Raw genomic sequence first — 26,970 nt, 5'->3', positions numbered from 1 at the left:
AAGACAAATGATGAGATCTTGAAGATAATGATGGTTTATATGTATATAAGTTGTTTTGCGTAATAGTAGTTGAGTTTAATGGCACAATATGAGCTTAAAAGGGAAGGTTTAGATTAATATTGGTGAAATTTCGGGTTGTAAAAGTGAATTATGGGCTATGAGTATCGGCACTTCTTCATCCAGTACCGATACTGTAAGGGTAAATGAATGAAATTTGGAATAAGGGTATCGATACTGGTTTAACAGTATCGATACCATAAGCCCAAAATTGACAAGTTATTCATGAGGTATCGATACTTGAAAGGTAGTATCGATACCAAGTGTACCGATACCATAAGGACAATATTGATACCATTTTTTTAAATAAGGATTACAGAATCGAAAATAGCTATCGATACCTAGGCTTGGTATCGATACCACAGCTATGAAAGTATCAGTACCATACCTTGGGTACCTATACTACTCCAAGTAGAAAATTGAATTAATCCTTTCTTTTAGCCTAAGAAATTAAGGATCAAATCATGATATTTGGAATGTTGATATGTATATAAAATGTACGATTGATGAGTGTTCAGAATAGTTAATCTTTGCTCGTTATTTCTTCGATTTTGTGGAGATATTGCTGTTGATTTGGTTGTGTTATGCATATTTTCGTGCAGGTCCTTACTTTCCAGAATTAGTGATAAAACGGGCGAATTCTGCATTTTTTTTATTATTTGGTCACGGCTGGAGACATGGGCACGACTCTGGGCACGACGCGGTCTGACGTGACAGTTTCTAGAAGGTCCAGTCAGCAGCGGCTTCTAGAAGACTTCGTCCGCACGCCTTCTGGAAGATTGACGAGCAGAGTTGCATTAGGAGACTAGTTTAAGTTTGAATTTAAATTAAAAACAATTATCTTTTAGGATTATTTTATTATTTTCTTTGTTTATCCTTTAGGCTTTGAGAGGCTATAAATACCCACTTGGGGTAAGCCTAAACGAATCATTCAGAATACATTCTTCTTTTCTCTCTAGTTTTTATAAAAGTTTTCTCTTTTCCTTTTCAAGTTCTTTTTATTTTTATTTATTTTCAAGTTTTATTTTTATGCTAAGTATGACTTTTTTCATGCTTAGCTAAACTTTTCATAAGCCGAGAGTTGTCGCGATGATTCAATTCCAACGGGAGAATTGAAACGGTCCCTTAATATCTTCAGAATCTCTCTTTCAATCTCTGCGCTTATTTTTTCAAAATCAAAACAGTTTTCAAAAATCGAAGATTGACTTTGGTCAAGAAGTTGTTGCGATTAAACGTGTGGGAGGAAGATTCGACTTATAGAAAGCAATTCGACTTCCTGGGAACACACTTGGCGAGATAGCTTCGCCAAGAGGGAATTGAGATCGGAATTGACGGTTATAGAAACAACAATCTGAGTCGGTCGCCATGAACTTAAACGGTATTTGATCTACGACAATAGATGTTGTTAGAATCAACTACCAAAGCCGGAATCAAAGATTGCCTTGGGTATTCGGTATACAAGATAGAGTCACAAGGATAGCCCTTGTAGACAAAGTAACCGACGTGAATCCCGAAGAGAAAATCTTATTCGATGATCTAAAGGAAATTGAATCAAAGCGAAGCTTGAGGCTACTTTTACCGTATTTATTCATAATCTTCATCTTCTGATTTTTACTTTAATTACTTTTATTTAATCACTTTATTATCTTTTACTAAAATCCCCCCATTTTTACTATTTCACACCTGGCATAAATAATTCAGACAGAAATTTATAATTTTCTAAGTCCCTGTGGAATCGACCCTTACTTCTCCTTGCTACGCATTTCCTTAATTTATTGATTGAGAATAAGGAATTATTTTGACATCCGAAACGACAGTTGTCAAATTGGCGTCGTTGCCGGGGACTTCGCCAAAGTTATTAATTTTTGTTTGTTTTTGATTTATGACCAGGACTAATCCGGGCACATTAGTGGAGTACAACCCGGAGATCGAAGCTGAAGCTAGGAGACTCCACGCACAGACACTTCGGGAAAGAAGAAGACAACAATTAGATCCAGAAGAAATATCAAATTCAGGTAATACAAATCCGATGGCCGAACTTACTATTCAGGAGTTAGCCGCGACACCCACTGAACAAGGGCCTATGTGCATTGATCTTCCCCAAGGCGAAACTCCATACCAATTGAAAACTGGCCTTATTCATCTCCTCCCTACATTCCGCGGATTGCCAAACGAGGATCCACACAAACATCTCAAAGAATTTCACATGGTCTATTCTAGCATGACACCACAGGGAGTAACCGAGGACCAAATAAAACTTAGAGCTTTCCCTTTTTCCTTAGCCGACTCGGCTAAGGAGTGGTTATTTTATCTTCCTCCTACTTCTGTTACTACATGGGCTAATATGACTCGTCTTTTTCTTGACAGGTTTTTCCCTGCGGCAAAAGTAAGTGAACTACGAAAGAGAATACTTGGAATCAAGAAACTTGATGGAGAGTCGCTCTACGACTACTGGGAGCGGTTAAAGAAGTTGTGTTCTAGTTGCCCACAATATGGGCTAACCGAACAAACACTCATTCAATACTTCTATGAAGGATTATCTCCCCTGGAAATGAAGATGATCGATGCTGCGAGCGGTGAGCCTTGGTGAATATGACTCCTACCGAGGCTAGAGACTTAATATCTACGATGGCTGCAAATTCCCAACAGTTCCGCGCAAATAATGAACCTTCTCGAAGGGTCATGAGATAAGTTCATCTTCCTTGGAAAGTAAAATAGATAAGTTAACTGAAGTCGTAAACTCTCTTGTTGCAGGAAAGACAGGACAAAACCGATTATGTGGAATATGTGCACTACCTGATCATCCAACAGATGGTTGTCCACTGATTCAAGACGATGCAACAACTCAAGTCAACGTAGTAGGAAACTTCCCGGGACCTCCCCAAAAAGCTTATAATCCTTACGGTAATACATACAACCCAGCATGGAGGGATCACCCGAACTTCAGTTATGCGTAGAACCCGAGACCGAATCAAAGCTATCAAGCGAGACCTCCACCACAACAACAGCCGCAGAAGACATCACTAGAATCGATTGTCGAAAGGTTAGCACTATCCCAGGAGAAATTCCAGACCCGAACTGAAGCCCACTTCCAAGAGATGGACAAGCAATTGAGCCAACTGGCTCAAACCGTTGGGAGATTAGAGTCACAAGGTAAACTTCCGTCTCAAACTGAAGTGAATCCGAGGGAAAACGTTAGCGCCATCACCCTTCGGAGTGGTACAGTAGTAGCGCCACCTATCCCATCGGACCAAGCAGTCCAAAAAGAAAAGAAGACCAATGACGCAGGATCCCAGAATAAGAATGAAGAAGAACAATTGGACGATCCGAAGCCATCTCCCTACGACGTGCCACCACCTTTTCCATCAAGGTTAGTTAAAAAGGATAAAAAAGCTGAGGAAAAGGAAATATTAAATGTACTTCGGAAGGTGGAAGTTAACATACCTCTCCTCGAAGTTATCTGGAAAGTTCCAAGGTATTGCCGGTCTGAAGATCTCTATATGACTAAAAGGAAGCTTACCGGGGTCGAGAAAGTGGATTTAGGCGCGAACGTCTCAGCAGTATTCCAACGACCGCTTCCACCGAAGTATAAAAACCAAGGTATGTTTTCAATACCTTGTAAAATTGGTGAGGTTAAAATCAAGCGAGCTATGTGCGATCTAGGTGCCTCTATCAATGTAATGCCTCTCTCCGTCTATAATTTAATTTCCACCAAGCCTTTGAAGGAGACGAGAGTTACACTTCAGCTAGCCGAAAAATCAATAATTTATCCTGAATGACTCATAGAAAATGTTCTAGTGGAGGTAGGAAACTTAATTTTCCCTGCTGATTTTTATGTGATTGATATGGAAAATGATCGTAGCAACATTGGTTCTGAAATCCTCCTCGATCATCCTTTTCTGAGCACGGCAAATGCAAAAATTGATGTTCGAAGCGGTATTCTTACTATAGAGTTCGACGGTGAGATCTTAAAATTTGATGTTTATAAAGCAATGAGATATCCGGATAACGTTCATAGTATTAATTTTGTTGGCATTTTTTAACTTGTTGATGATGAATCTAACTTTGTTGATGATTTATACAAGGAATCAGATGATGAAAAAGACGACATAAGGGAGTTGAAAAATATTTCAGTTGTTGATTCACATTTTATCTCAACTCCTTTAAAAACTAAAGATTTACCTTCCTTTTTGCAGGCTCCAAAAATTAAGTCGAAATCATCAAGGAGCCGTTTGAAGAAATCATTTTTTGGTAAAAAAGATGTTTTGACGGCCATTCTTCTGGACAAGATTTTAAAATTGGGAAATATCTGAAGAAATCTTTGTGAGAATTTTCAAATTTCTCATAAGGAATTTCTTAGTTGGAAAAAGCGAATGAAGTGGAAGTGTCTGTCACGGAACATGTAGTCTGAATCAGGTCGTCGAGCTAACGACGTTAAACAAAAGCACTTCATGGGAGGCAACCCATTGTTTTCAATTCCGTTATATTTTTTATTTTTATCTTTACTTTTTGTTTCATTTTATTTTTATCCATTCAAGCATGTTTAATTTAATTTTTATTTTGCAGGAACCGAATATTCTTATTCAAGCTTAAACGATGAGGATTTACGAGATTATGATTCGAACAGTGCTAATTTCAGAGTCTGTTGAGCAGTAAATAGTCGAACAAAGCAGGAAAAGAGAAGAAGCCCAGCTGTGCACACCGTTTCATTAGCGGCGCATGTTAGCAAAGCCCAAGGGAGGATCGGCTCACGTTAGCAAAACCAAAATATGTTCCCCCTAATTTGACTATTCTGCCGCCCACTTTATCCCTCCCCCATTTTGATATTGCATGGACCCCACCCTATCACCATCTATCCATCTTTTTCAAATTTCAAACACTTTATCATTAAACAAATAAAACCCATTTTTGACTCAACCTCTCCCCCCACGCACGGCAGCATCAAGTTAAACCCAAATCAAATAAACTTCTTCCCTTTATCTTCTCTACTCGACAACCCCCAAACGCACGCCTCCTCCTTCTCATCGCCGGTGGCATCACCGAACCCCTACGACTTCACTAACGAGTTTTCATGCCATCTGCTCCTCTTTACTCCACGATGGTGCGCACGCGAAACCGACCGACACTGTTGCGCTTCCCTTCTCCATCGTTCCAATCAATGTCGACTGTGCGCACAACATCATTTCATCCACACCCGTCGGATTTCCCGACGTGTTCCATGAATTCGGCAGCATCCGAAAACTCTCATGAGGTAAATTTCGATTATAATTTCATTCATCCATTACTAATATACTATCTCGTTTATGGTTTTACAGGGGATTTAGATGCTGGTTTTCCACCGACGACTCCACCTGATAATGTTTCCAGTTCACGGCATCAAACCGGGCAGCCCACTTCACTGTTCTAGCGCATCCCACCGAGGCCGTAGCCGTGGTCGACACTAGATCCGGGGAGTACTCTATTCCTTCTCTTGTATTTTAATTTTTCGTTTTGAGGCAAAACGCTTTAAGTGAGGGGGAGTAGAGTGTAGGATTGAGTTCCCTTTCGCTTGTCTTTATGCTTTGAATCTAATATGTTTTGGTTGAATTGGTCGGAAATTTCATTGATTGTCTTTGTCTTGGTGAAAATTTTTGGAATGCTATGCTTGTTTGGGAACACATAATTGTTTAAGTTAGGATGTTCTTGATAGCGAATAGCATGAATTGTGATAAGTTGGTGTTTTTGTGATATTCCATGACTTTGTTGGTTGAAATGTGATTAGCTCAATGCATGAAACAATTTGTGAGATTTGAGCCTTTACGAGCATATCATTTTCGCTCTCATTTTGTTTGATTGAGTGTGTCGAATTTGGTATTGATATTCTAGAACCTGCATGTTAAATACTATCGAGATTACACATGAACATGATGCTTAAAAATGATTTGGGCAACTTAGGATTAACCACTCCGTTTCCCCACTAAATTGCCTACCCATGCATTTTCCCCTTAATTAACCACTTTTGAGCCTTTTCTCGTTTCTTTGTTTTCACCATATTCTTAAACCCAAGCCTTTTTATTTTATCCGTCTTTTCTACCTTTTCAGGGCAAGTGAATAATTTTTCCATCGTATGCTCCATCGAGAAAAAAAAACAGCAATTCGAAAAGAAAAAAAAAGAAAAAAAAAGCTGTTCGAAAAAGAAGAAAAAAAGACATGAAAGAAAAAAAAATAGAAAACAAAACAACAAAGTGTGAAAAAGAAAAAAAAATGCATTTCGAAAAGAAATTTGTTGTTTTATATATCGTCTTTTTTATCTTGTTGTGCTTAATGTTTTGATGGAGTTGAGATTATTATTTGTTAGTTCCTTGCCTTGAATTTTTAGCCATATATTTAGCCTTTTCCCTCCTTTACCTAAGCCCCGTTACAACCAATAAAAGACCCTTTCATTTATGCATCTTGTTCTTATTAGTAGTGGAGATTTGATTTACTTGCAGGCTTATGGTAATACCGTGTCAATTCTGACATTGAGCGTTTCTTTACCCCAAACACATTGAGTGATTTGAGTGAATCCCGGTAAGGTGTTGAGTTATGAGCATTGAGATTAATGAATGAATGGATATTACAATTGCACTTGACTTGTTCCAATTGGTGATGTTCTATTGATTGATTTCTTGACTTGAATAGTTATTGTGGTCTCTACCTTGCTTCCTTGAATATGAAACTTGACAAAGAACGTTTAATGAAGTTTTTGACTGATTTGGTTAATCATACTTGAGGAAAGCATGAGATAAGTGAGGGGGAATTTGATGAGTGTTCAGAATAGTTAATCTTTGCTCGTTATTTCTTCGATTTTGTGGAGATATTGCTGTTGATTTGGTTGTGTTATGCATATTTTCGTGCAGGTCCTTACTTTCCAGAATTAATGATAAAACGGGCGAATTCTGCATTTTTTTATTATTTGGTCATGGCTGGAGACATGGGCACGACGCGGTCTGACGTGGCAGTTTCTAGAAGGTCCAGTCAGCAGCGGCTTCTAGAAGACTTCGTCCGCACGCCATCTGGAAGATTGACGAGCAGAGTTGCATTAGGAGACTAGTTTAAGTTTGAATTTAAATTAAAAATAATTATCTTTTAGGATTATTTTATTATTTTCTTTGTTTATCCTTTAGGCTTTGAGAGGCTATAAATACCCACTTGGGGTAAGCCTAAACGAATCATTCAGAATACATTCTTCTTTTCTCTCTAGTTTTTATAAAAGTTTTCTCTTTTCCTTTTCAAGTTCTTTTTATTTTTCTTTATTTTCAAGTTTTATTTTTATGCTAAGTATGACTTTTGTCATGCTTAGCTAAACTTTTCATAAGCCGAGAGCTGTCGCGATGATTCAATTCCAACGGGAGAATTGAAACGGTCCTTAATATCTTCGGAATCTCTCTCTCAATCTCTGCGCTTATTTTTTCAAAATCAAAACAGTTTTCAAAAATCGAAGATTGACTTTGGTCAAGAAGTTGTTGCGATTAAACGTGTGGGAGGAAGATTCGACTTATAGAAAGCAATTCGACTTCCTGGGAACACACTTGGCGAGATAGCTTCGCCAAGAGGGAATTGAGATCAGAATTGACGGTTATAGAAACAACAATCCGAGTTGGTCGCCACGAACTTAAAAGGTATTTGATCTACGACAATAGATGTTGTTAGAATCAACTACCGAAGCCGGAATCAAAGATTGCCTTGGGTATTCGGTATACAAGATAGAGTTACAAGGATAGTCCTTGTAGACAAAGTAACCGACGTGAATCCCGAAGAGAAAATCTTATTCGATGATCTAAAGGAAATTGAATCAAAGCGAAGCTTGAGGCTACTTTTACCGTATTTATTCACAATCTTCATCTTCTTATTTTTACTTTAATTACTTTTATTTAATCACTTTATTATCTTTTACTAAAATCCCCCCATTTTTACTATTTCCCACCTGGCATAAATAATTCAGACATAAATTTATAATTTTCTAAGTCCCTGTGGAATCGACCCTTACTTCTCCTTGCTACGCATTTCCTTAATTTATTGATTGAGAATAAGGAATTATTTTGACATCCGAAACGACAGTTGTCAATGATTGTGTAGATATAAAGCACAAGCAAGTTCCTGAATGACCGAAAAGTTATGAACGATCAAGAAAGAGAAATTAAGTCATAGAAGTGATTGAGATCAAGTGAGGAGAAGGTGAGTGCATACTATAGATGTAGTTTTATGGAAATAAGACTTGTGATAAGTATATTTCCTAAGTTAATTTTTATGGTCCAATAGTTATGAACATACATATATTATTATCATTATAAACACATGCATAAGTGATATATGTTTTTTATATATTTTGATATATACTATATGATCTATGTGAGCATAATCAAATAACATATGCTATATGATATGAGATTGATAGTTATATGTATATGTGATATGTGACAAGAGATAAGACATATGTGATTATTAGAGAAATGACATGAGTACATGAATATGTGGTGAAGTAATGATTATATGAATATATGGAGTATAATGATAAGGACCATGTTATGTGATATGAGAGCTATAGGTATAGTTGGCATGCCAAGAGTCGAGGGTTACATAGGTCCTTCGGGATATATACATGAGGTCCTTCGGGATAAATTTTATATGCCACTCAGTGGGAATTATATGAGCTGTGGTGACAACATATGTGCACAACCTCAAAGTACTCACATACCTTAAGTTCTCAATAATATACATGGGCACATAAAATATTTAAAGGAGTTTACTTTCTTATAAGATATTATGTTATTATTTGTTAATAATAGATCATATGTGATATTCTTAAATAATGAATTTATAATTGTGATGATACATGAAATGATTGGATTACATGTTCATACATTAGGAAATACATTATTGTATTTTATGCCTCACTAAGTCTGTGACTTAGCATGTAAGCATTTTACACGTAGGTACTGAGAAACAGAAGGATCAGACCTAGATTCAACAGAACAACATACCTCCACTAGAAGATCAGATCAGAAGTACTTTGCACAATATGTGTTTTTATGTAATTGATATATTGGGATGTAAACAAAGTCGTGAAGTATATATGCTCTGATCGATTTTGTAATGTTTTGAACATATTTCTATAAATTGTTAACTTTATGTTAATGAAAGTTTAAATTTTCTATGATTTTATAAATGTAAATGTTTTGAATAGTCAATATGACGCTGCAGATTCGTATCCGGGTCGGGTACAGGTTGGGGTTGTTACAATGAGGAAGAATAAAAGCTGAGACTCTTAAACATGGATCCATCATCAGTACCATGGAAGTCAAAAAGGGTCGAAAGAAAAAAGGACTAATGTTTATGGACATCTCCATAAAGAGGCAGAAACAAAGTGCACTTGTGGACACTGACGCCTCAGAACTATTCTTGTTTGATCAAGTCGCTAGTAAACTCGCCCTTCACATAGATAGGGCGAGTGGCTTCATCAAAACCTTGAATGCCAAAGAAGTTCCAATCACAGTAATCTCCAAAGGAGTTGAACTCAACATCGGAAGCTGAACCGGTAAAAAAGTCATTAAAGTAATTCCTCTTAATGATTTTGATGTGTACTCGGGTTAAGTTTTCTCGACAAAATCAATGCCTTCCCAACCCCCTTTAGCGACTGTCTATGTATCTTGGACCCAAAAAATCATTGTATTATTCTAGTTAATCAAGGACCTGGAATAGGGGCCAAGGACCTATCCGTAATACAATTCTCCAAAGCCATGCACAAGAAGGAGCCGACCTTTCTAGCCACACTAGTAAGCGAGACATAAATTGCAACCGAAGATGTCCCACGGGAAGTAGGACAACTATTGACCGAATTTAAAGATATAATGCCTCCCAAACTGCCCAAGGCATTACCACCAAAAAGGAAAGTGGACCACAAGATAGAACTTCTGCCAAACGCAAAACCACCTATCAAAGCACCCTATCGAATGGCTCCACCAGAATTAAAAGAGTTACGCAGGCGGAGGAACTCCTTTATGCATGTTACATTAAGCCTTCCCAGGTACCCTATGGAGTACTAGTACTATTTCAATTTGTTGTTGTCTACTTGGATGGCATCGTGATATATAGCAAGACACTGGAAGAACATGTCCAACACCTGAGGCAAGTTTTCCAAGTCTTACAAGAGAACGAGCTATACATCAAAGAAAGTCCCCTTTCTAGGTCACATCATATGAGATGGTATGATCTAAATGGATAAAGACAAGATTCGAGTCATGGAAGATTGGAATCCGCCAACCAAGGTAACCGAACTAAGATCCTTTTTAGGATTAGCCAATTATTATCAAAGATTTGTCAAATACTACTCTAGGATCGCCACACTCTTAATCGAACTACTTAATAAAGATAACCCATGGGTTTGGGAACAAAAACACCAAGAGGCCTTTGACAAGATCAAACTCATTCTAATGAGCAAGCCAGTGTTGTGCATGCCAAACTATAGCAAACCTTTCGAGATTCAAACTCCTTATGCAAGATGGACACCCAATTGCCTATGAAAATCGAAAACTCAATGAGAATGAAAAAAATAATCAATCCATGAAAAATAGATGACTGTTGTAATACACTACTTACGGCTATGGAGACACTATATACTTGGATCAAAATTCATAGCGTTTACCGATAACATCACGAACAATTACTTCCTGACACAAAAGAAGTTATCCCACAAACTGTTGGCAAGAATTCCTTACCGAATTTGATTTCCTCATGGAACACAAGTCAGGAAAAGTAACTTGTTTCACCGATGCCTTAAGCTGAAGGTACAACATCGAAGTCATTAGCACACTGAAGGGACAAATGTTAAAACACATAAAGGAAGGGCTATCGCATGATCCATAAGCCAAATCACTGATCAAATACGCCAAAAAAGGAAAATCTAGAAGATTTTGGCTCGAGAGAGATCTACTATATGTCCGTGGGCACCTCATTTATGTGCCCAAGTATGGAAAACTACACAAGAAACCCTTATAAAATGCCACGATTCCAAGTGGGCAGGACATCCTGGCATCCATCAAACAATGGCCTTGCTAAATAAACATTACTATTGGTCGTACATGAACGAAGATGTAGAGGCCTACGTGAAAACATACCTTGTGTACCAACAAGATAAGATAGAAATGAGAAAACCAGCAGGATTGCTACAACCTTTGCCCATTCCCGAACAACTATGAGAAAGCATCTCAATGGACTTTATCGTCGGACTCCCACACTCGGATGGAATATCAAGCATCATGGTGTAGTTGATAGGTTCTCCAAGTATAGATCATTCATCTCCGCATCTAAAGTATGCCCATCCAAGGAAGCACCATGTTTGTTCCTCAAACATGTAGTAAAATATTATAGTGTTCCAAAGACAATCATCAGAGGCTGAGACACTCGATTCACGAGCAGGTTTTGGACCGAGCTATTCAAATTGATGGGGAAAAGCTTGAACTTTTCAACTACATTACACCCACAAACCGATGGGCAAACCGAAAGAGTCAATGCCCTCCTAGAAATTTATCTTAGGCACTACGTAAGTTCTACACAACTCGACTGACCAAAACTTATAGACGTGGCACAATTTTCCTACAACTTGCAAAAGAGCGAAGCCACCAACCAAAGCCCATTCGAGATTGTAAATGGGCAGCAATCACTTACACCCAACATGGTTATAGTTGGGTACCAAGGACCTAATCCATCAGCCTGTCAATTTTTCAAGGAATGGAAAGACAACCATGAGTTAGCCAGAGTCTGCCTACATAAAGCAGGAAAATGTATTAAGAAGTGGGCAAAAAAATCGAAGGGACGTAAATTTCCAAGAAGGAGACATAATCATTTCCAAATACATCTTACACAACCAAGACAAACATAAAGGGTTGGTGTGAAGATACGAAGGACCATTCAAAATTAAGAAACGAATATGCACCATGGCCTACAAGTTAGACTTGCCACAAACCATTAGGGCTCACCTTGTGTTACACGTGAGCCTACTCCAGCCTTTTCATGCAGACAAAGATGATCCCAACCGAAGTATTTCACATCGAGCTCCAGTTGGAATAAAATCCTCTTATGAAAAGGCTGAAGCCATCCACGCTGAAAGAGCCAATCACTGAGTGGGGCACAAACCAAGGCACAAATACCTTGTTCAATGGAATAGGCTTCTAGAAAGCGAGGGGAGCTAGGAACCTGTCGAAGCCCTATGGTAATTCAAGGACAAAATTGAGCAATTTCATTCAAGCCAAGCGATGAGGGCGTCGCTAGAACTAGTGGAGGAGAATGTCACGGACCGCGATCATGAGGACGAGTCCAACATCCACCAGTGCACATCCGTATGCACCAAAGCAGTCCTAGGCCCAGACGCATCAGGTGACGAGCCAAGTCTGCCCCAAAACATACAAATGGATGAGCCAAGCCCGCACCAGAATTGGATAAGGTCGAGCATACCATGACTTGCGCCCTCTCCAAGATAAGACGAACCCTTTCTAAGAAAAAGAACAAAACCACCATCCTTGTTTAAGTAGGATTCAACCTTTAGACTTTTAACTAAAGTAGGGATGTACTTTTAGTTAGAGTAGAAGTAGACTTATTCATTAACTCTTAAGGGATTCTCATTATATAAGGGGGCCTTCCCACCCCCATTGTATTCATTCATTCTTTCTCTTGAAAAAAGACTAACCCAGTTTTCAAGCCAAATACTCTTATGCATCTCTTATTTCTGTTCATCTCACTTTGTTCTTACTTTCGCAACAAGTTAAGCAACCAAACTTAGGTTTTAAGGTTGCCTTAGAGCCCAACAACCAAGCAAATCGACTAAGGATCGCACGGACCATCTAGCCAACAGTCTAGCCCTGTGTCAATATCGTTGAATCAGTTGAATGCTAAAACTTGAATTATTATCCAAAATAAAACATGTTTCCATTTAAGTAAATTGAAGAACCGACAAATCAGATTGATGACGCAATAGTTGATGGACCACATTTGAGGCATCGCTTTAAAAAAGAACATGAGTGTGACCCAACTATATGTAATACACCGTCATTTAGTTTTTCAAGATAAACTATACATTTAGTGCTCAAACTATTACTTTTATTTAGTTTTAGTATCAAAACTTTATTTTTTTTAAAAACATACCTGATATTTAGTTTATGTTTTAATTTGGTTTCTCGTGTTAAAAAATTAACAAAATTGCTAACGTGACATTTTTTATTTTTCAATGATGATGTGTCATTATCTTATGATGACATGTCAACATCATCGTTAAGTTTGTTTTATGATGGGTACAAAAATGAAACTTAAACTAAACGTTTGGTAAAGTTTTGAAAAAAAATAAATGAAGTTTAAGTACCAAAATGGAGAAAAGTAATTGTTTAGATACTAAATTTGTAGTTTACCCTTTTTTATCATAATACACCACCATTTATTGATTCTATGCATCGACAATTTAACTTCACAATGATCACTATTTAAAGTTTTTGTTTTCATTACAAAATTAGGGAAGGGGTGAATAGGACAAATTAACTTCAAAATACGACACGAACTTACAACAATCTTGTCACTACAACGATTAATAATTAAAAGTTTTAATTGTTTATATTTATTATTACAAGTTTTTAATGAAGTCATAGTGAACAATTGATCATTAAAATTTTAAATTATTTATATTTATTATTACAAGTTTTTCAATGAAGTCATTGTATAATTGTATATATCTATAACTGATCTTTTATTATACATGAAAGATATAAAATTAAATATGCTTAAATATTTAATATATATATAAATATAAAAGATTTTTAATAGGTCAAGTGAATATTCAATCATGATTAATTAGGAGATTGTCTCGGTTGGAACGGACTCATATTATAGGTGGAAGAGGCAATGGCCCCCAACCTTGATGATATAATTACTTTTTAGACCACTGATAATTTAAAACGATTACAATTAAACCATTGTCTCTCTTAAAAAAATTATAATTATTTTTAAATAATATCAGTTTTGAAATTAATAGAATTAAACATTGATCTTAAATTTTTCTGGTTTAATTACATTTTAAGAACTTTAAATTTTAAAATTAATGAAATTAAACCCATAATCTTTTAATTTTTATGGTTTATTATTTTAAACTATTTATTTTAAAATTAAACAATTTTGTTTACACCTTTATAATTCAATCCTACCCCGTTCCTGTGTCTCGATGTTTGCAGTCGATGACTCCACCTATAAGTGAAATTTGAAAGCAGCTTAAACAGGACTCGAAATAGTAAATAAAACTCATATTTTGGTAATTTTTCATGATTCATGGTGTGTTTTCTATTTCCAGTTCTTTCAACTGTATCTTAGTATGTATGGTAAGATCTAAGTCGAGATAAAATTCTATATATATATTTTTTAAATTACCACAAGATTTTACCATTTGAACTAGTTATCATCTTTTTACTTTTTTTTTTTTTTACCTTGTGCATAATTCAATAGCCTAGGATTGATGGAATAGCAGAACAAGGAAGAATGAAAACGACAAGGAAGAAAGAAAACGATAGTACTATAAGTAAAAAGTTCTACATAATGAAGAAAGTGACATCAAGAAATACAAAAATACTAACATGGGGTTCATGATTTTATGCAATGATTACATTCAATATATTTTAATTGCTGCATGCTATGGTTTGGATTCAGTACAAATAGAGTCCTCACACTACCCTTTCTGTCAGTAATGCTGAATACAAACTAAAGACAAATGCATATACATAAATTTATGAAGCAAAAGAGCAGATTTTGTCCTGAAACTGTTTCAACAACATTCAAAGTAAAAATTATGATGGTAAAAATGTAGTTGAAGTGCAAATTGGACTGTTTATTAATCTTTATTTAGAAACCAAACAAAAAGAACAAGGGAATAGCTTGTGGGGGGCCTTCAATGAGGACATTGGTGCATTATCGTTACAGCAAGGAGACGATATTTCATTTTCAAAGCTATGGTGAAAAGTAACAACACAAGAGCAAGAGATGACACCAAATCAAGCTATGGCAGACAAGTAGCACAGATGTCAATTTGTGAGCAATGAAAACTACAACTAATTTATCACAGATCACATTTGATCTCAAGTTTTTCTTTGACCAAGCATCAAGTTGGGATCAATTAGTAGCTGTTCAACACTGTTTTCTATTTTTTTCTTGTTGTTAGTTAGTTTGATGGTAATAATCTCATGTTGTTGTGCTAATTATGCCTCGGGAGAAAGGAGAATACTTACTTAGAAAGCACACAAATAAGGTTGTTATTTCTTTGACAGAACACATTAACACACTAATTTAAGCTGCTACATGCATAGACAACTTGAAGTAATAGTCTGAACTTAATGCTGATACAGATTCATCAGATAACAAAACTGACTCTGAGATGATGGTTAAGTGGAACCATCAGTTTAGGGATGGCCTGGAGGTGGGGGTTTTGGTATGTATGGCATAAGAGGAGTACCATGTTCAATAGGACCATGTTTTATAGATGCCTTTGAGCTCGGAACTGGATCAATGTGATGGCGGTAATCTTCTAGATCGACTTCGCTCCTCTTTTCGTTGCTCAGGTTGTAGCCATTCTCCTGGAATTTCGAAAGAAGATTTGTCTCAAACTAAAATATAAGAAAGTGTTCAACACTTGTATTTGGACAAGTAGTGAATGTATACCTTCAGCTTCCTACTTGTTCTTGTGATACTCAAAACATCACTATTCTTGGAAAACTCCATATCTGAAATGAGATTCAAGAAGCAGGTAGCCTTTAACATACATACAATTATTGATTCCTAAAATGATATGCATATGGTTGCTGCTCTTTTACTAGATTTACCAATGTACTGCAGTAACTTTAAGAATAATTCTTCTTCACCTAAGCAAAGAAGAGCCATTTTTTTTACCAGTTATATCATGAATTTGCGTTGACATGCAAGCTGAAATTTAAGCTTATGGAATTAGTGGCAATGATTTTAGATGAACCAACCAAAGCCTATAAGCTTGATGAAATAGTAGGAAATAAACCAATCAATAATTAATCCCCCTATCCCTTTAGCCAACAACCTAATAAAGGATGTATTGTTCTAAAAAAAAAATAATAATAATAAAGGATGTAAGAAAACAATTTTTTGTCGGCAGATTGATTGAAACAACTACACATTGCAATCACAATATTTTGAGATATTCATCATCAAGATTTTGAGACAGTTGACCGAAATTATTGACATACAACAATATGGAAAGAAAGGGGATGTCGTTCAGTCACTCTGTAAATTGCAACAAGCCATGTTCTGCTGTCGCAGAAAGATCACAACAAATGCTTAGGATTTTTCGTAACTTACAAACTTTATTTCTCAACAATCAAAACTTGACTCATCTTGAAATTACTCTTAAATACAAACTGCATAAGAAAGTATACCAAATCCAAGTCAAAATAGTATACGCTTCAACTAAAGCTAACATGCAATAACACACCATCCTCCAATGCAGCAATCAACCATTAAAGGACAAAGAATTATCTATTGTATTAGAAATCGACGTAAAAGGGAAAAGGTTAAGAGATTTACTAGGAATGGAGGAGCTGTTGGAGACGCTAAAGAGAAGCAAAGCTGTCCCGAGCACAAAGAAGAAAACCCAAATCCCAGGAACCTTCATTATGTCAATGTTGAAAAGTTTTCTTACATATGCGGCGACTCAGCCCAAGAGCATATTTTCCCACCAAAATATATTAAAAAGGGAAAGAAAAGATGTTGAAAACCCCAGATTTCAGAAACGTTAAAGGAGATAACGAATGCCTAGGAGCGACCCATGCCATATATAAAAAAGAAAGATAAAGATATTAACTATTGATAGACATTAATGTGGGTAAGTGAATAATAAAAGAAAGCATGTGAATTTCATTGTGTGGGATCTCATCTCATGGGTGTAGGCAGTAGGGGTACAGAGGAAGGCAGTAATTGCCATTGATATTAGCTGTGACAGGGGAGGAATGGAAAAGTGCTTGCGGTGACGAATGAAAGAAGAGACATAAATGCACCGGCAAAAAGAAAAGAGATAACAAATGTGGTGGAATGCGAGCAGTGGAGGCACGTGCTTTGCGCCAACTGCCATGCACTTCCATTTTTACGGTTTCGTGCCACCGTTTGCTTGCCTTGTCTCGGACACAGATAAATCTTGTTTCTTGTCTTGAATGATAAAACCCAGTTTAACAGCTACAATGATAAATCATGGAGGTTGATCGATATAATCATGGAGGATATTATTACAGTTTTTTGCTTTGGGACTGACTATGAAAGCAGTAAATGGTTAATGACACTGAGGTTGTTATATAGGCTTTCTTTTTCTCGTTTTATTTTGCTAATTTCTTTCCTATATTAATTTGAATCCAACCATATAGTCAAGAAAGGTAAAATTCTACAATAAATATCATTTACCGATTGTCCCACTAACGCTAGATATCGACATGTATTACAACTTTTATATATATATATATGTTTTAAAAATTAAAAGAATTTAAGTTGCAATTAACCCTTTTCAAGACAGAATTTTAATAATAGTGGAATTTTAACTGCCGTTTTCCATCTATTTTAAAGTGTAAAACATGGGGCACCTCCTCGGCTCTTCTTTTGAGTGTAAAACTTAGTTTCAAACGCCCATACGCCATTGGCTGTCTGAAGGTCCAAGTCCATTGATGAAATTATCTATTTGAGATTTGAATTTTTATTACTCATAAATATGAGGTTTGATATAAAAAAAATGCTTAAATCGAGTGTTTTTTTTATTTAGGTGTTTAATTTTTTTGTTATTGTAAGTGTCTAAAATTTTCGATGTTATCATTTTAAATGTCTGATTCATAACTATCATTAAAAAAATTAGTAAAATCAATCAATCAATATTTGGATTTAGATATTTAGGATTTAAGGATTTATGAATTTTGGGGATCGAGAATGAATGATTTAAAATAACTATATAATTAAATATTAATTTTTTCGATTCGATACAAATCCATATCATTATGGTTGATGAGCGCTTGTTCTTCTTGTAGGCATCACTCTTGAGCGATTGAAGTTCTTTCATCATCCTTTCCAGTTTCCACAACACCATGCCAATTAAATTGTTCTTGAATTTGCCTTATTTTGTGTTATAGGTAGGTGAACTAATAACATCTAGAGCTTTGGGAAAACACTTGTTGGTGATAATGTTGGGATTGATATTTGTATTAAAATCCAAGTTGATCTTGAAATCTATAATAATATTGATGGAGATGTTAATTGTAAGGCTCTCATCGGTGACTAGAAGTGTTATGGATTTTGTTTTGGGATGGTAAGGATTATGGAAAGAATGATGATTGTTCATCGACTCATTATTTTGGTTGTCCCGTTAGTATTATTGATCTTGTTCCAGATTTAAGATTTTTTTTTTGTCATAGCTTTAGAGATCAGTGTATTCGGTTGTTTGCTCAAGATTCGTCATCTTTTTTTTTAAATAATCTAGAGTGAATACAAAATAGTATATGTTCAAAATCTTTCTTATCCATTGACAACACACACCCAACGGATGCAACTACTCGAATTCAGAAATTTTGGTTGGCAAGACCGCAAGAGGGTCAAAGCTCCCTTTCTTTTGTACATGTTGATGAGATCTGACTTACTTCACGGACCACATTTATCTGAAAAGTGAAGTGAAGAATGATATAAATAAGAGGATATGTTAGGCAAAAACAATATTTACCAAGGCAAGTGTGAACTTAAACATTGTTTTAAGAGGGTGTAAACTATAACTGGACCAACTCTAAAATCATTTTCAACTTAAATTTAATAAAAAATAATGGGAACAAATCCACGAGGCAAGGAATAATTATTATTGTACTCACACGCGCCACTCATGAGAATGGGGGAAACTGAAACAAGCGCAAGTATAATCACTAAAGATTGCTCGGGTGACAAATTATCTACTTGTTAGATAACGCAAACTGTCTCCACGTCAGCTCAACTTTGGAGGCTCAACTACACTTTTTCTCATAAAATAAAGGTAAAGTACACAAATAGTAGTTTAATTATGAGATTCTGTTTTATTAAGTCTGCTAACTATTAAAAATTATAAAATGATTTTTAATCACAAGACGATGTTTATCATGTTTTGTTGTATCATTAAAAGTTACAAAATGGTCACCCGACTATTCATATATTTTAAACTTATCCTTTTTCATTAAAAATTGATGATCGTTTGAGCTAGACTTTAACTTATTGATTAAGATATAATAAAATCATATTTTAGGGTTATCTATTAGTATCGTCGTTATTTTCAAGCACTGGCTCGACGATATAATATTTCAAGCACTAACTCAACGACATAATATTTAAAGCACTAGATCGACGACATAATATAAACAGAGTTGATCCAAAAAAATACAGCTCAAACAATTTTGGTATTAGATTTTATTATATATCAGTCAATAAATTAGCGTTTAGTTTAAATGGTCGCCAAATTGTTAACATAAAAATAAGTTTGGAACAAATAAATAGTCAATAATATTTTATAATTTTTAATAGTTAGATGATTCAATAAAATAATTATTTATAATTAAATTGCTATTTTTTAATTTTTAATAGTAGGGATTTAACAAAATATCACGGTATAGTTGGGGACATTTGTCTAATTTACCCTAAAAAAGGACTCTGTAACTGAACTAATACTGGCAGCTACTTAAGGGCCCCACCTCCGCCCCATTAGACGATCCCACTCTCCAGTCTCCTGAAAGCCGAATATGCTTTGCTCTCTCCCTTCTATCCCTCCTTTTTCCTATTTTATATTACATTTATTGCTCCAAAAGTTCCTATCTATATTAGTGCATTTAATCGTTAATCCACTTTATTTCCCATTAATCATATCGTTTCTTCCATTTTAGTCTTCGGGTTTTGCGTTTTATTTGCTATAATCATCATGGAGCCTTTTCTGACAGCTTTTATTGATCTTGTTTTTTCCTTCTTGATAGCCAAGATTGTTTCTTTGGCTACTGGGGCTGGTGGTTCTGTTTCTGGGGTGGATGGAAAGCCCGTGACTGATGCTGATGATGCGATTATCATGCAAGAGTTGGAATTATCCGACAAATTGAAAGCTCAGGAATTTACAATGAAAAGAAAGTTGATCTGATTAAGGAAAGCGGTGATAATAAGGTTGATGTTTTTGAATCAGAACAAGCTGGGGTTGATGATCAGGGTTTTGAAAGTAAGAAGAAAGTTGAAGAAAGTAGTGAAAAGGCAGTAGATCATTTGAAGCCGGATCGAAAGTTGAAGGCTTTGAAAGTGGAAAGGAAGTTGATTTTATGCAAGAAACAGCCAAGGATGTATATGATCTTGAAGCCGAACAAGCTGGGGTCATTGAGTTGAAACTCGATGAGATTCTTGTCGAAAGGAAGATTGAAGAAATCGGTGAAGAAACAGAGGCTGAAAACCAAACCAAAGTGCAGCCTGAAGAGAGTCAAATGAAGGTGCTTGGGGAAGAAGAAAAGAAAATGAAAGTAGAGAATGATGATGATTGGGAAGGCATAGAGGAGTGAATTAGAAAAGGTTTTTGGAGCAGCTGCCAAGTTCATCGAGCATAACGGGGATTTGGGTATGAGTAATGATTTTCAAATGGAACTTTATGGACTCCACAAGATTGCAACAGAAGGGCCTTGTCGTGAGCCTCAGCCACTGGCTTTCATGGCATCTTCTCGCTCCAAATGGTATCTAAATTCCCCTGTATCTAATATTTCACTATTCATTGATTTGATTTTTCTTCCGTTTGCATTATCTTTTTGGTTGGCGTTGAATGTAGATGGTTACACTTAACTTTCTTAGGTTTAAATGTCTCTCTTGGTGTCATTGTGGAAGACAAAAGATCAATGTCCCAATAGACTAAAGCACAATTAATGTTTGTTAGTATGTTAGAGAAGATAAAAGTTCTATCGTTTGGTAAAACCACCAAGTAATATTTAGCAAATTAGAGGATGGGGTAGCTTATATTGGTCATTTGTTTCCCATTATGTAGTTGAGAATAACATGGTCATCATTTGACAAATTTAGCTATCTGAAACACACTAAGTGTTAGGTCAATGTAGAATGTTACAAATCTAATGAATTTCTATAGTGGTTGAATTCGGATTGGCCACTATAACAGGGAGATTTTGTCCTACTTAGAAAACACAACTGGAGTATGAAATACATTAGAGCCTTGTCTATACCAAATTACACGGTATAGCTTGAGCGGTAGTTATAATAACAGGGTTGACAGCTGCATTGTGCAAGGAATGCTTGGCAAAGGCTGGGGAACATGAATCCAGAGGCAGCTATGGAACAGTATGTTACCCTTCTTTCAGACAAAGTTCCAGGGTGGATGGAAGACAATTCTGACGTGAGTCCCTTTCTGGCTTTGTTTGATTTATTTGGTGACTTCTTTTGCAGAGAATACTTGGAAAATTTTATATTGACGAAATTCTTTGTATAGGGAGAGCGAAATTTTCGATCTGCAGACGAAGGAGTTCCTGGTTCCATTGCTCCAGATATAAATTCATTTCCAGATAAGCAGGCCACTTTTACGCATGAAAGGTAGTCTGATGTTGGCAATCCTCGATTTCCTTTTGCGCTAATGTCATTATTATCATACCAAAAATTCTGAGCCGCTGCATTTTATGTTGCAGGAATGCAGATTTGAAATCTACTTCAGGAGGTGGTGACATAACTGAGAGCACAAGCTTTGAGATGCAGGTATTATTTTCATTTCACCTCCTCCCTTTCTAACTTATGTGGAATGAAAGATGTTATGTTATCAGACAAGCAAAGGCCACAAGTGGATCTAATTGTCTTGAGATTTGTAGTCATAAAACATGTAAAACATCAAGCTCTTAAGTAGAAAAAGGATCAAAACCGGATGGCCTACAAATTTACATGGCCGATACACTTTTAGGTCACTTCTTTTACCTTGATTATGCCTTCGAGGGTTACTTTTTAGATCTTCTCTTAAAAGATGCTAAAAACTCAACAATATTTTTATTTATAATTCTTCAACACGTTGAAGAAGAGCCGCTGAGATCCAGTAATAGACGATTTTGGCTGGTCTGCCAAATAGAGTAAAGGGTGATGCCTTCTTCTGCAGAACTTACTTGAGAAAAGATACCCGATTTCATTTTTTTTCTTCTCTTTTTTTCTGGGGGTCCAATAGCTGAATTGCCTAAATGGCAATAACACTAGGATGACCTGTTTCGTATCTGAAAATTTTGAATTTGAACTAATCTGTCATACTCCTGGAACTTAATAGCAAGGTCCTAGGCATCTATGTGAGGTGCAAAAACATAAAAAACATTTCTCTTATTCTGGATCAAGCTAGTTGCCGGCTTTTGTCATCGACAGAAACAACTCAGTTCATCCTGTTAGCAGCAATCATTGTCGGAGAAGATGTTTCTTTGTCATGTTCGTAAAATTTAAGTAACCATTTCAAGTTACATAAAAAAAGATATCAAATGCCGGCTGTATATGCAATTACCACAGGCCTCCAAGAATGTGAGGCTGAAGCTCTCAACAGCACTATCAAGTATCAATGATTCTCTGTTGAATAAATACTACTTCAAGTGTAAACAAGTTCAGGATTTTATCTTCTTTATTGATCAGAGTAACATCTAGGACATAGTTTTTTGAATACTTATTTTATCAGAATGTTGCTTTTGTTTTCCCACTGAATTAGATTATATCTAACTTTATTTATCATGAAATTTCAGGCCAAAGACTGACTAGCATTACCCCGACCTCGATCACGGGGGCCATTCTCCTGTGTTTGCTTTGGTGAAGAACAAGACTACATTTCACTTGCAAATTATAAATATCCACCTAGATTGAATAATCTATCATGTCGTTTATCTATATTCTGCTCGTAAACGATATCGTGTGGTTAAAATCATAACCTTTGATTGTTGTCGTATATTATGCATGTAAATAAAAAGGAAGCACCCATGTTTGTAATAAATTCAAATGTTGTGTGTGAATTTATCTTAAGCTGTCCTGGTTTAATGCTGTTGCCTCATTTTTTTAGTTGGTATACATTTCGAACTTAGACCCTTTTGTTTCCGAACTATCAAACTCTTATTGTCTGACTTGAGAACTTATATTAGGGGATTCTGCGAACTTGAAATGACATGAGGGTAAAGAAATGCGTAACATATTGGACAGTTGCATTGCATCTGTTTTTATGTTTGTTAAACATTTAAAACATGATCTTATCTGTCTTGTAGTAAAGTGCCCCTAACGTTTTAAATTGCTGAGGCATAGCCTTGTGGGAGTTTTCTGCATTTTATCTGTCTTGTAGTTAGCTTGAAATTCACCATAGTTAAGCGCCAACACCGTGATGGTAAATGTCGCAAAGTAGGTCCACAAGTTGCTTAAGTTGCAAGCTATGTTTTGTGCCTTTCACATATTCCTAACTAAATGAACTAATTACCGTTTTGTATTCATCTTTCAATTCATTGGGATATTTTTTATTTTACGGTAAATTATGTATTTGGTCACATATTTATTCGTTTTAGTGATTCAATTTTTTTAAAAAATTATATCTAACGTTACTTTTTAGTCATCCGTCGTTAGAAAATAAATTGAACTATTGACATGACATTTTTTGATTTTTTTCAATGATAACATCGATAATTTTTTTAATAGTAGATAACCAAAACGAAACCAAAATATAACTTAGTTATGATTTTGAAGAAAAAAATAGTTTGATCACCAAAACAAAACCGTAAGAATATGTAAATGACTAAATACGTTCTATTACTCCTCTTGGTTATACTATTTAACAGCAACTTGGAGATAAAGTAAAGAGATTAGGTTCTAAGTTTCAGCAAAACTCCATTGTTATCAACATTCTTGACCAAGATAAACGAGAATATCACATTTATATTTAATTGGTTTAAAGGTCTGAATTCAACTGCAAACTGGAAAAATAAAACTACTGTGACAAGCGACTGTCCTTGGTGTTTTTCGGTATTTCTTTTAATTCACCATCCCGTCTCGGGTCCTCTTTGCCAAATTCTAAGCCTTGGAATGTGACCCTAGATGATCTGTACTGGCTACCGTAGGCAGATCCAAAGCCCCATCCAAGGCCAAAGCCAACCCCACAGCCACCACCTTCACATACACAGTAATTCATTAGTATCAGCGGAGTGGATTAATGAATGAATTGTAAGAGTTAAGTATTAAAGGAATACCTGCACCGAGACCTAAAATATTTAAAGGCATACCTGCAGGTGAGAATGGAATCACAAAAAAGAGAAAAAAGATTACAATCGCATTCATAGACTGAGAAAGTATTGATCATTTTTAAAGATACGCTGCAAGAATTTACATATATAATAAAGCATGAATAGCACTAATTATAACATTACAAAGTTCATGATTTAGCCATCTATAATTTAGAATCAATGGAATGAGTAGAGCTACAGAAAACTAAAGTTAAAAGGAATAGCATGCATCTAAAATCTGGAACAAAAAGAAGAGATAATTTTACAAGGTTTAGAGAAAATGCAACCAAAAAGCATCCTATTTAACATAAGATTGTTGAAACTCGAAGTTATAATCCTTCATCATCAAATGTTCAAATACTAGTTATCCCACATCTTCTCACTAAAGATACCATACGTCAAAAACCCCAATTCCAGACATAAAAGGCCAGAAGTCACAGTCCCCTCATTAAAGAAAAGATACCATAAGACATAAACCCATGCCAGCAACGAGAAGAAGAATCTATGATAAACAGGAAACAAAAGTCACATTGCATTGACAAATTCTTGCCTTGTAACTGTCTAACTAACAGGATTCAATTGGTAGCATGAAATTACCAGCAACAACGGCACACAAAATAAAAGAACTAATTTTAAAACATCACAGAAGGTATCTCCAGCAACATATGACTAACAGATGAAGCAATGAACAACAAATAACCCTGACTGATGATGAAGAGAACATGTCTGGAACTTAATTCTCACGAGACATCAATAATTCAATCTAAAGTGTTATAATATTCAACACGAAAAATTATAATCTTTAACTGACATCAACAATCAAGGCAAAAAAAAAGTCCCTAATTCCCCAATGTCATCTGTTGGTAGTGTGTTGGACTCTTAGTTCCAGTGACCAGAACATAAAGGAAAACTATGTCCAACCTCGCAAACGATGAAAACAAGAATTGATAACTACTTTTCCTTGAATCGAATAACATGAATAGAGGGTACACATGATCCAATTCCAGTGTTGGGTACATATAGCGAATAGAAACTTTTATGCACTAGGAAATTAAAAACGAAGATTTAAGCTGAAACATAAAAAAATGAAAGCCGATTAAAGAAAACAGACCCCCAAAACCCCATCCAACTCCGAAGCCGCATCCAACGCCAAAACCTGAGAACAAAGTTGACAGAAAAAAGCTCAAAGACAAGAAATTTAGTTTAGTAGAATGTTAAAAAGAACTGTAAAATAAACATGGGTATACCAAGGCCTACGCCAAAACCGTTGAAGTTGGTAATCATTTTGCCTTCTTATCTGTGAATAAAAGCAGATGCTAATCAAACTGAGAAATGAGTGCAAGAAAAAGAAAGAAAAATAAACGGTAGTAAAATTTATTGCAGTAGAATGGGAAAAATGACAAAAATCTAACCTTTACTGTAAGGAACAGAACTCGTCGTCAACGATGAAGTAATTGATCTTCGGGTTTGCGACTCCTTGTTTATTTGCAAGGGATAAGAAAGGGATATTCTAACAAGAGCTCTCTAAAAAGAGCTCCACATGAGCATAAAGCAATATTAACCGTTAGATTAAAACAATTAAAATAGGAGTATGAACTGTTGAAACAAATCGCAAGGATAAATGCATAAGAAACCGGGAAGTCCCGGTTACAGGTAAAGATTATCAAACACAGGTTTAAATATGTTAAAGGTTCCTACACTATTTCAACATTTAAAATAGTCCATATAATTTATTTTTGTAAAATTCAGTCCTTGTATTATTTTTTTTGAAATTTTTTGCTCTTTCCCCAATTTATGTTCAATTCCATAAAACTTATTGTCTAGAATAAATATTTACTAATTTAATAAACTTAATTATCAAGTAATCTCTAACAACTAGAATACAATAAAATCTAACTTAATTATCAATTAGAATTTGAGTCAATATCTAATAATTTCCCTTTTCATAAAAAATTTGTTCACGTGTTGGTCTTCAAGTCTTCAACAACTTGAGTTCTTTCGTAAGTCAAAATTCTATTAAAGCACTACCACCAAGTCTTCAACAACCTAAATTCTTACATAATATTTGTTAAAACATCGTTAAATCGATTGAGAATTACTCCTCTATAATTAAAAATTTGTTACAGTACTTTTTTTACATGTCTCTAAAATTCCTAACAAGTGGTTAGGTCACCTACATGTGGTCATCAAGGACGGATGCAAAAATTTATGTGAGGGGAACTTAAGAAGTTATATTAAAAATTTAGAGGTATGAAGTTATAAAATTCTAGAAGATATGAAATTAGATAATCAATAAAAAATACAAACAAAAAATTTAGAATAGAATAGAATTTCAAAATACTAGGGGTATAATAGCAACCCAACACCCACAGTCTATCCTTGTGGTCATCGTGCCTAATCCTCATTATCGAAACGGTATTCGCCCGGTAAAAAAAAAGTGTCGTTGCTTTCTAAATCTCGTCTCAAAAAAAGTAAGCGTTTATTTTCTTGTATAAGATAAAACACAAATTTGAGGAATCGCCACCAATCATTTACCGATGTGTGATTGGTCACAAAAATGCTATGTTATTTTAATAAAATTATAAAAGTATTATTAAAACAACACAAAAAGGGTAAG

The 26,970-nt window shown here is 35.5% G+C and overlaps 2 protein-coding genes and 1 pseudogene across 3 annotated transcripts; 1 reads left to right on the top strand and 2 right to left on the bottom strand.

The window, feature by feature from the left end:
• Positions 1-15,335: 15,335 nt before the first annotated feature.
• Positions 15,336-16,883, bottom strand: LOC120202049. Its single transcript, XM_039202540.1, has 3 exons — positions 16,654-16,883; positions 15,763-15,824; positions 15,336-15,677 (listed from the first exon to the last, which is right to left on the bottom strand). Exons 1-3 carry the CDS (start codon positions 16,739-16,741, stop codon positions 15,504-15,506), a joined length of 324 nt encoding a protein of 107 aa, XP_039058471.1. The 5' UTR covers positions 16,742-16,883; the 3' UTR covers positions 15,336-15,503.
• A 3,068-nt stretch (positions 16,884-19,951) lies between these two features.
• LOC120202096 lies at positions 19,952-22,868 on the top strand (annotated as a pseudogene).
• Positions 22,869-24,034: 1,166 nt separating this feature from the next.
• Positions 24,035-25,854, bottom strand: LOC120202097 (protein TRIGALACTOSYLDIACYLGLYCEROL 5, chloroplastic-like). 2 transcript variants are annotated; one of them, XM_039202577.1, is made up of 5 exons: positions 25,766-25,854; positions 25,601-25,650; positions 25,465-25,509; positions 24,321-24,353; positions 24,035-24,240 (listed from the first exon to the last, which is right to left on the bottom strand). In XM_039202577.1, exons 2-5 carry the CDS (start codon positions 25,635-25,637, stop codon positions 24,062-24,064), a joined length of 294 nt encoding a protein of 97 aa, XP_039058508.1. In that variant the 5' UTR covers positions 25,638-25,650; positions 25,766-25,854; the 3' UTR covers positions 24,035-24,061. The 2 variants fall into 2 exon arrangements, with proteins under 2 accessions (XP_039058508.1, XP_039058507.1); XM_039202576.1 differs by lacking the exon at positions 25,766-25,854 and having other exon boundaries at positions 25,601-25,730.
• Positions 25,855-26,970: the final 1,116 nt, after the last annotated feature.

This window comes from Hibiscus syriacus, unplaced genomic scaffold (genome assembly GCF_006381635.1).
Source record: "Hibiscus syriacus cultivar Baekdansim isolate YM2019G1 unplaced genomic scaffold, ASM638163v2 tig00008146_pilon, whole genome shotgun sequence".
Lineage (NCBI taxonomy): Eukaryota > Viridiplantae > Streptophyta > Magnoliopsida > Malvales > Malvaceae > Hibiscus > Hibiscus syriacus.
This window is presented reverse-complemented; position numbering and strand designations above follow the sequence as displayed.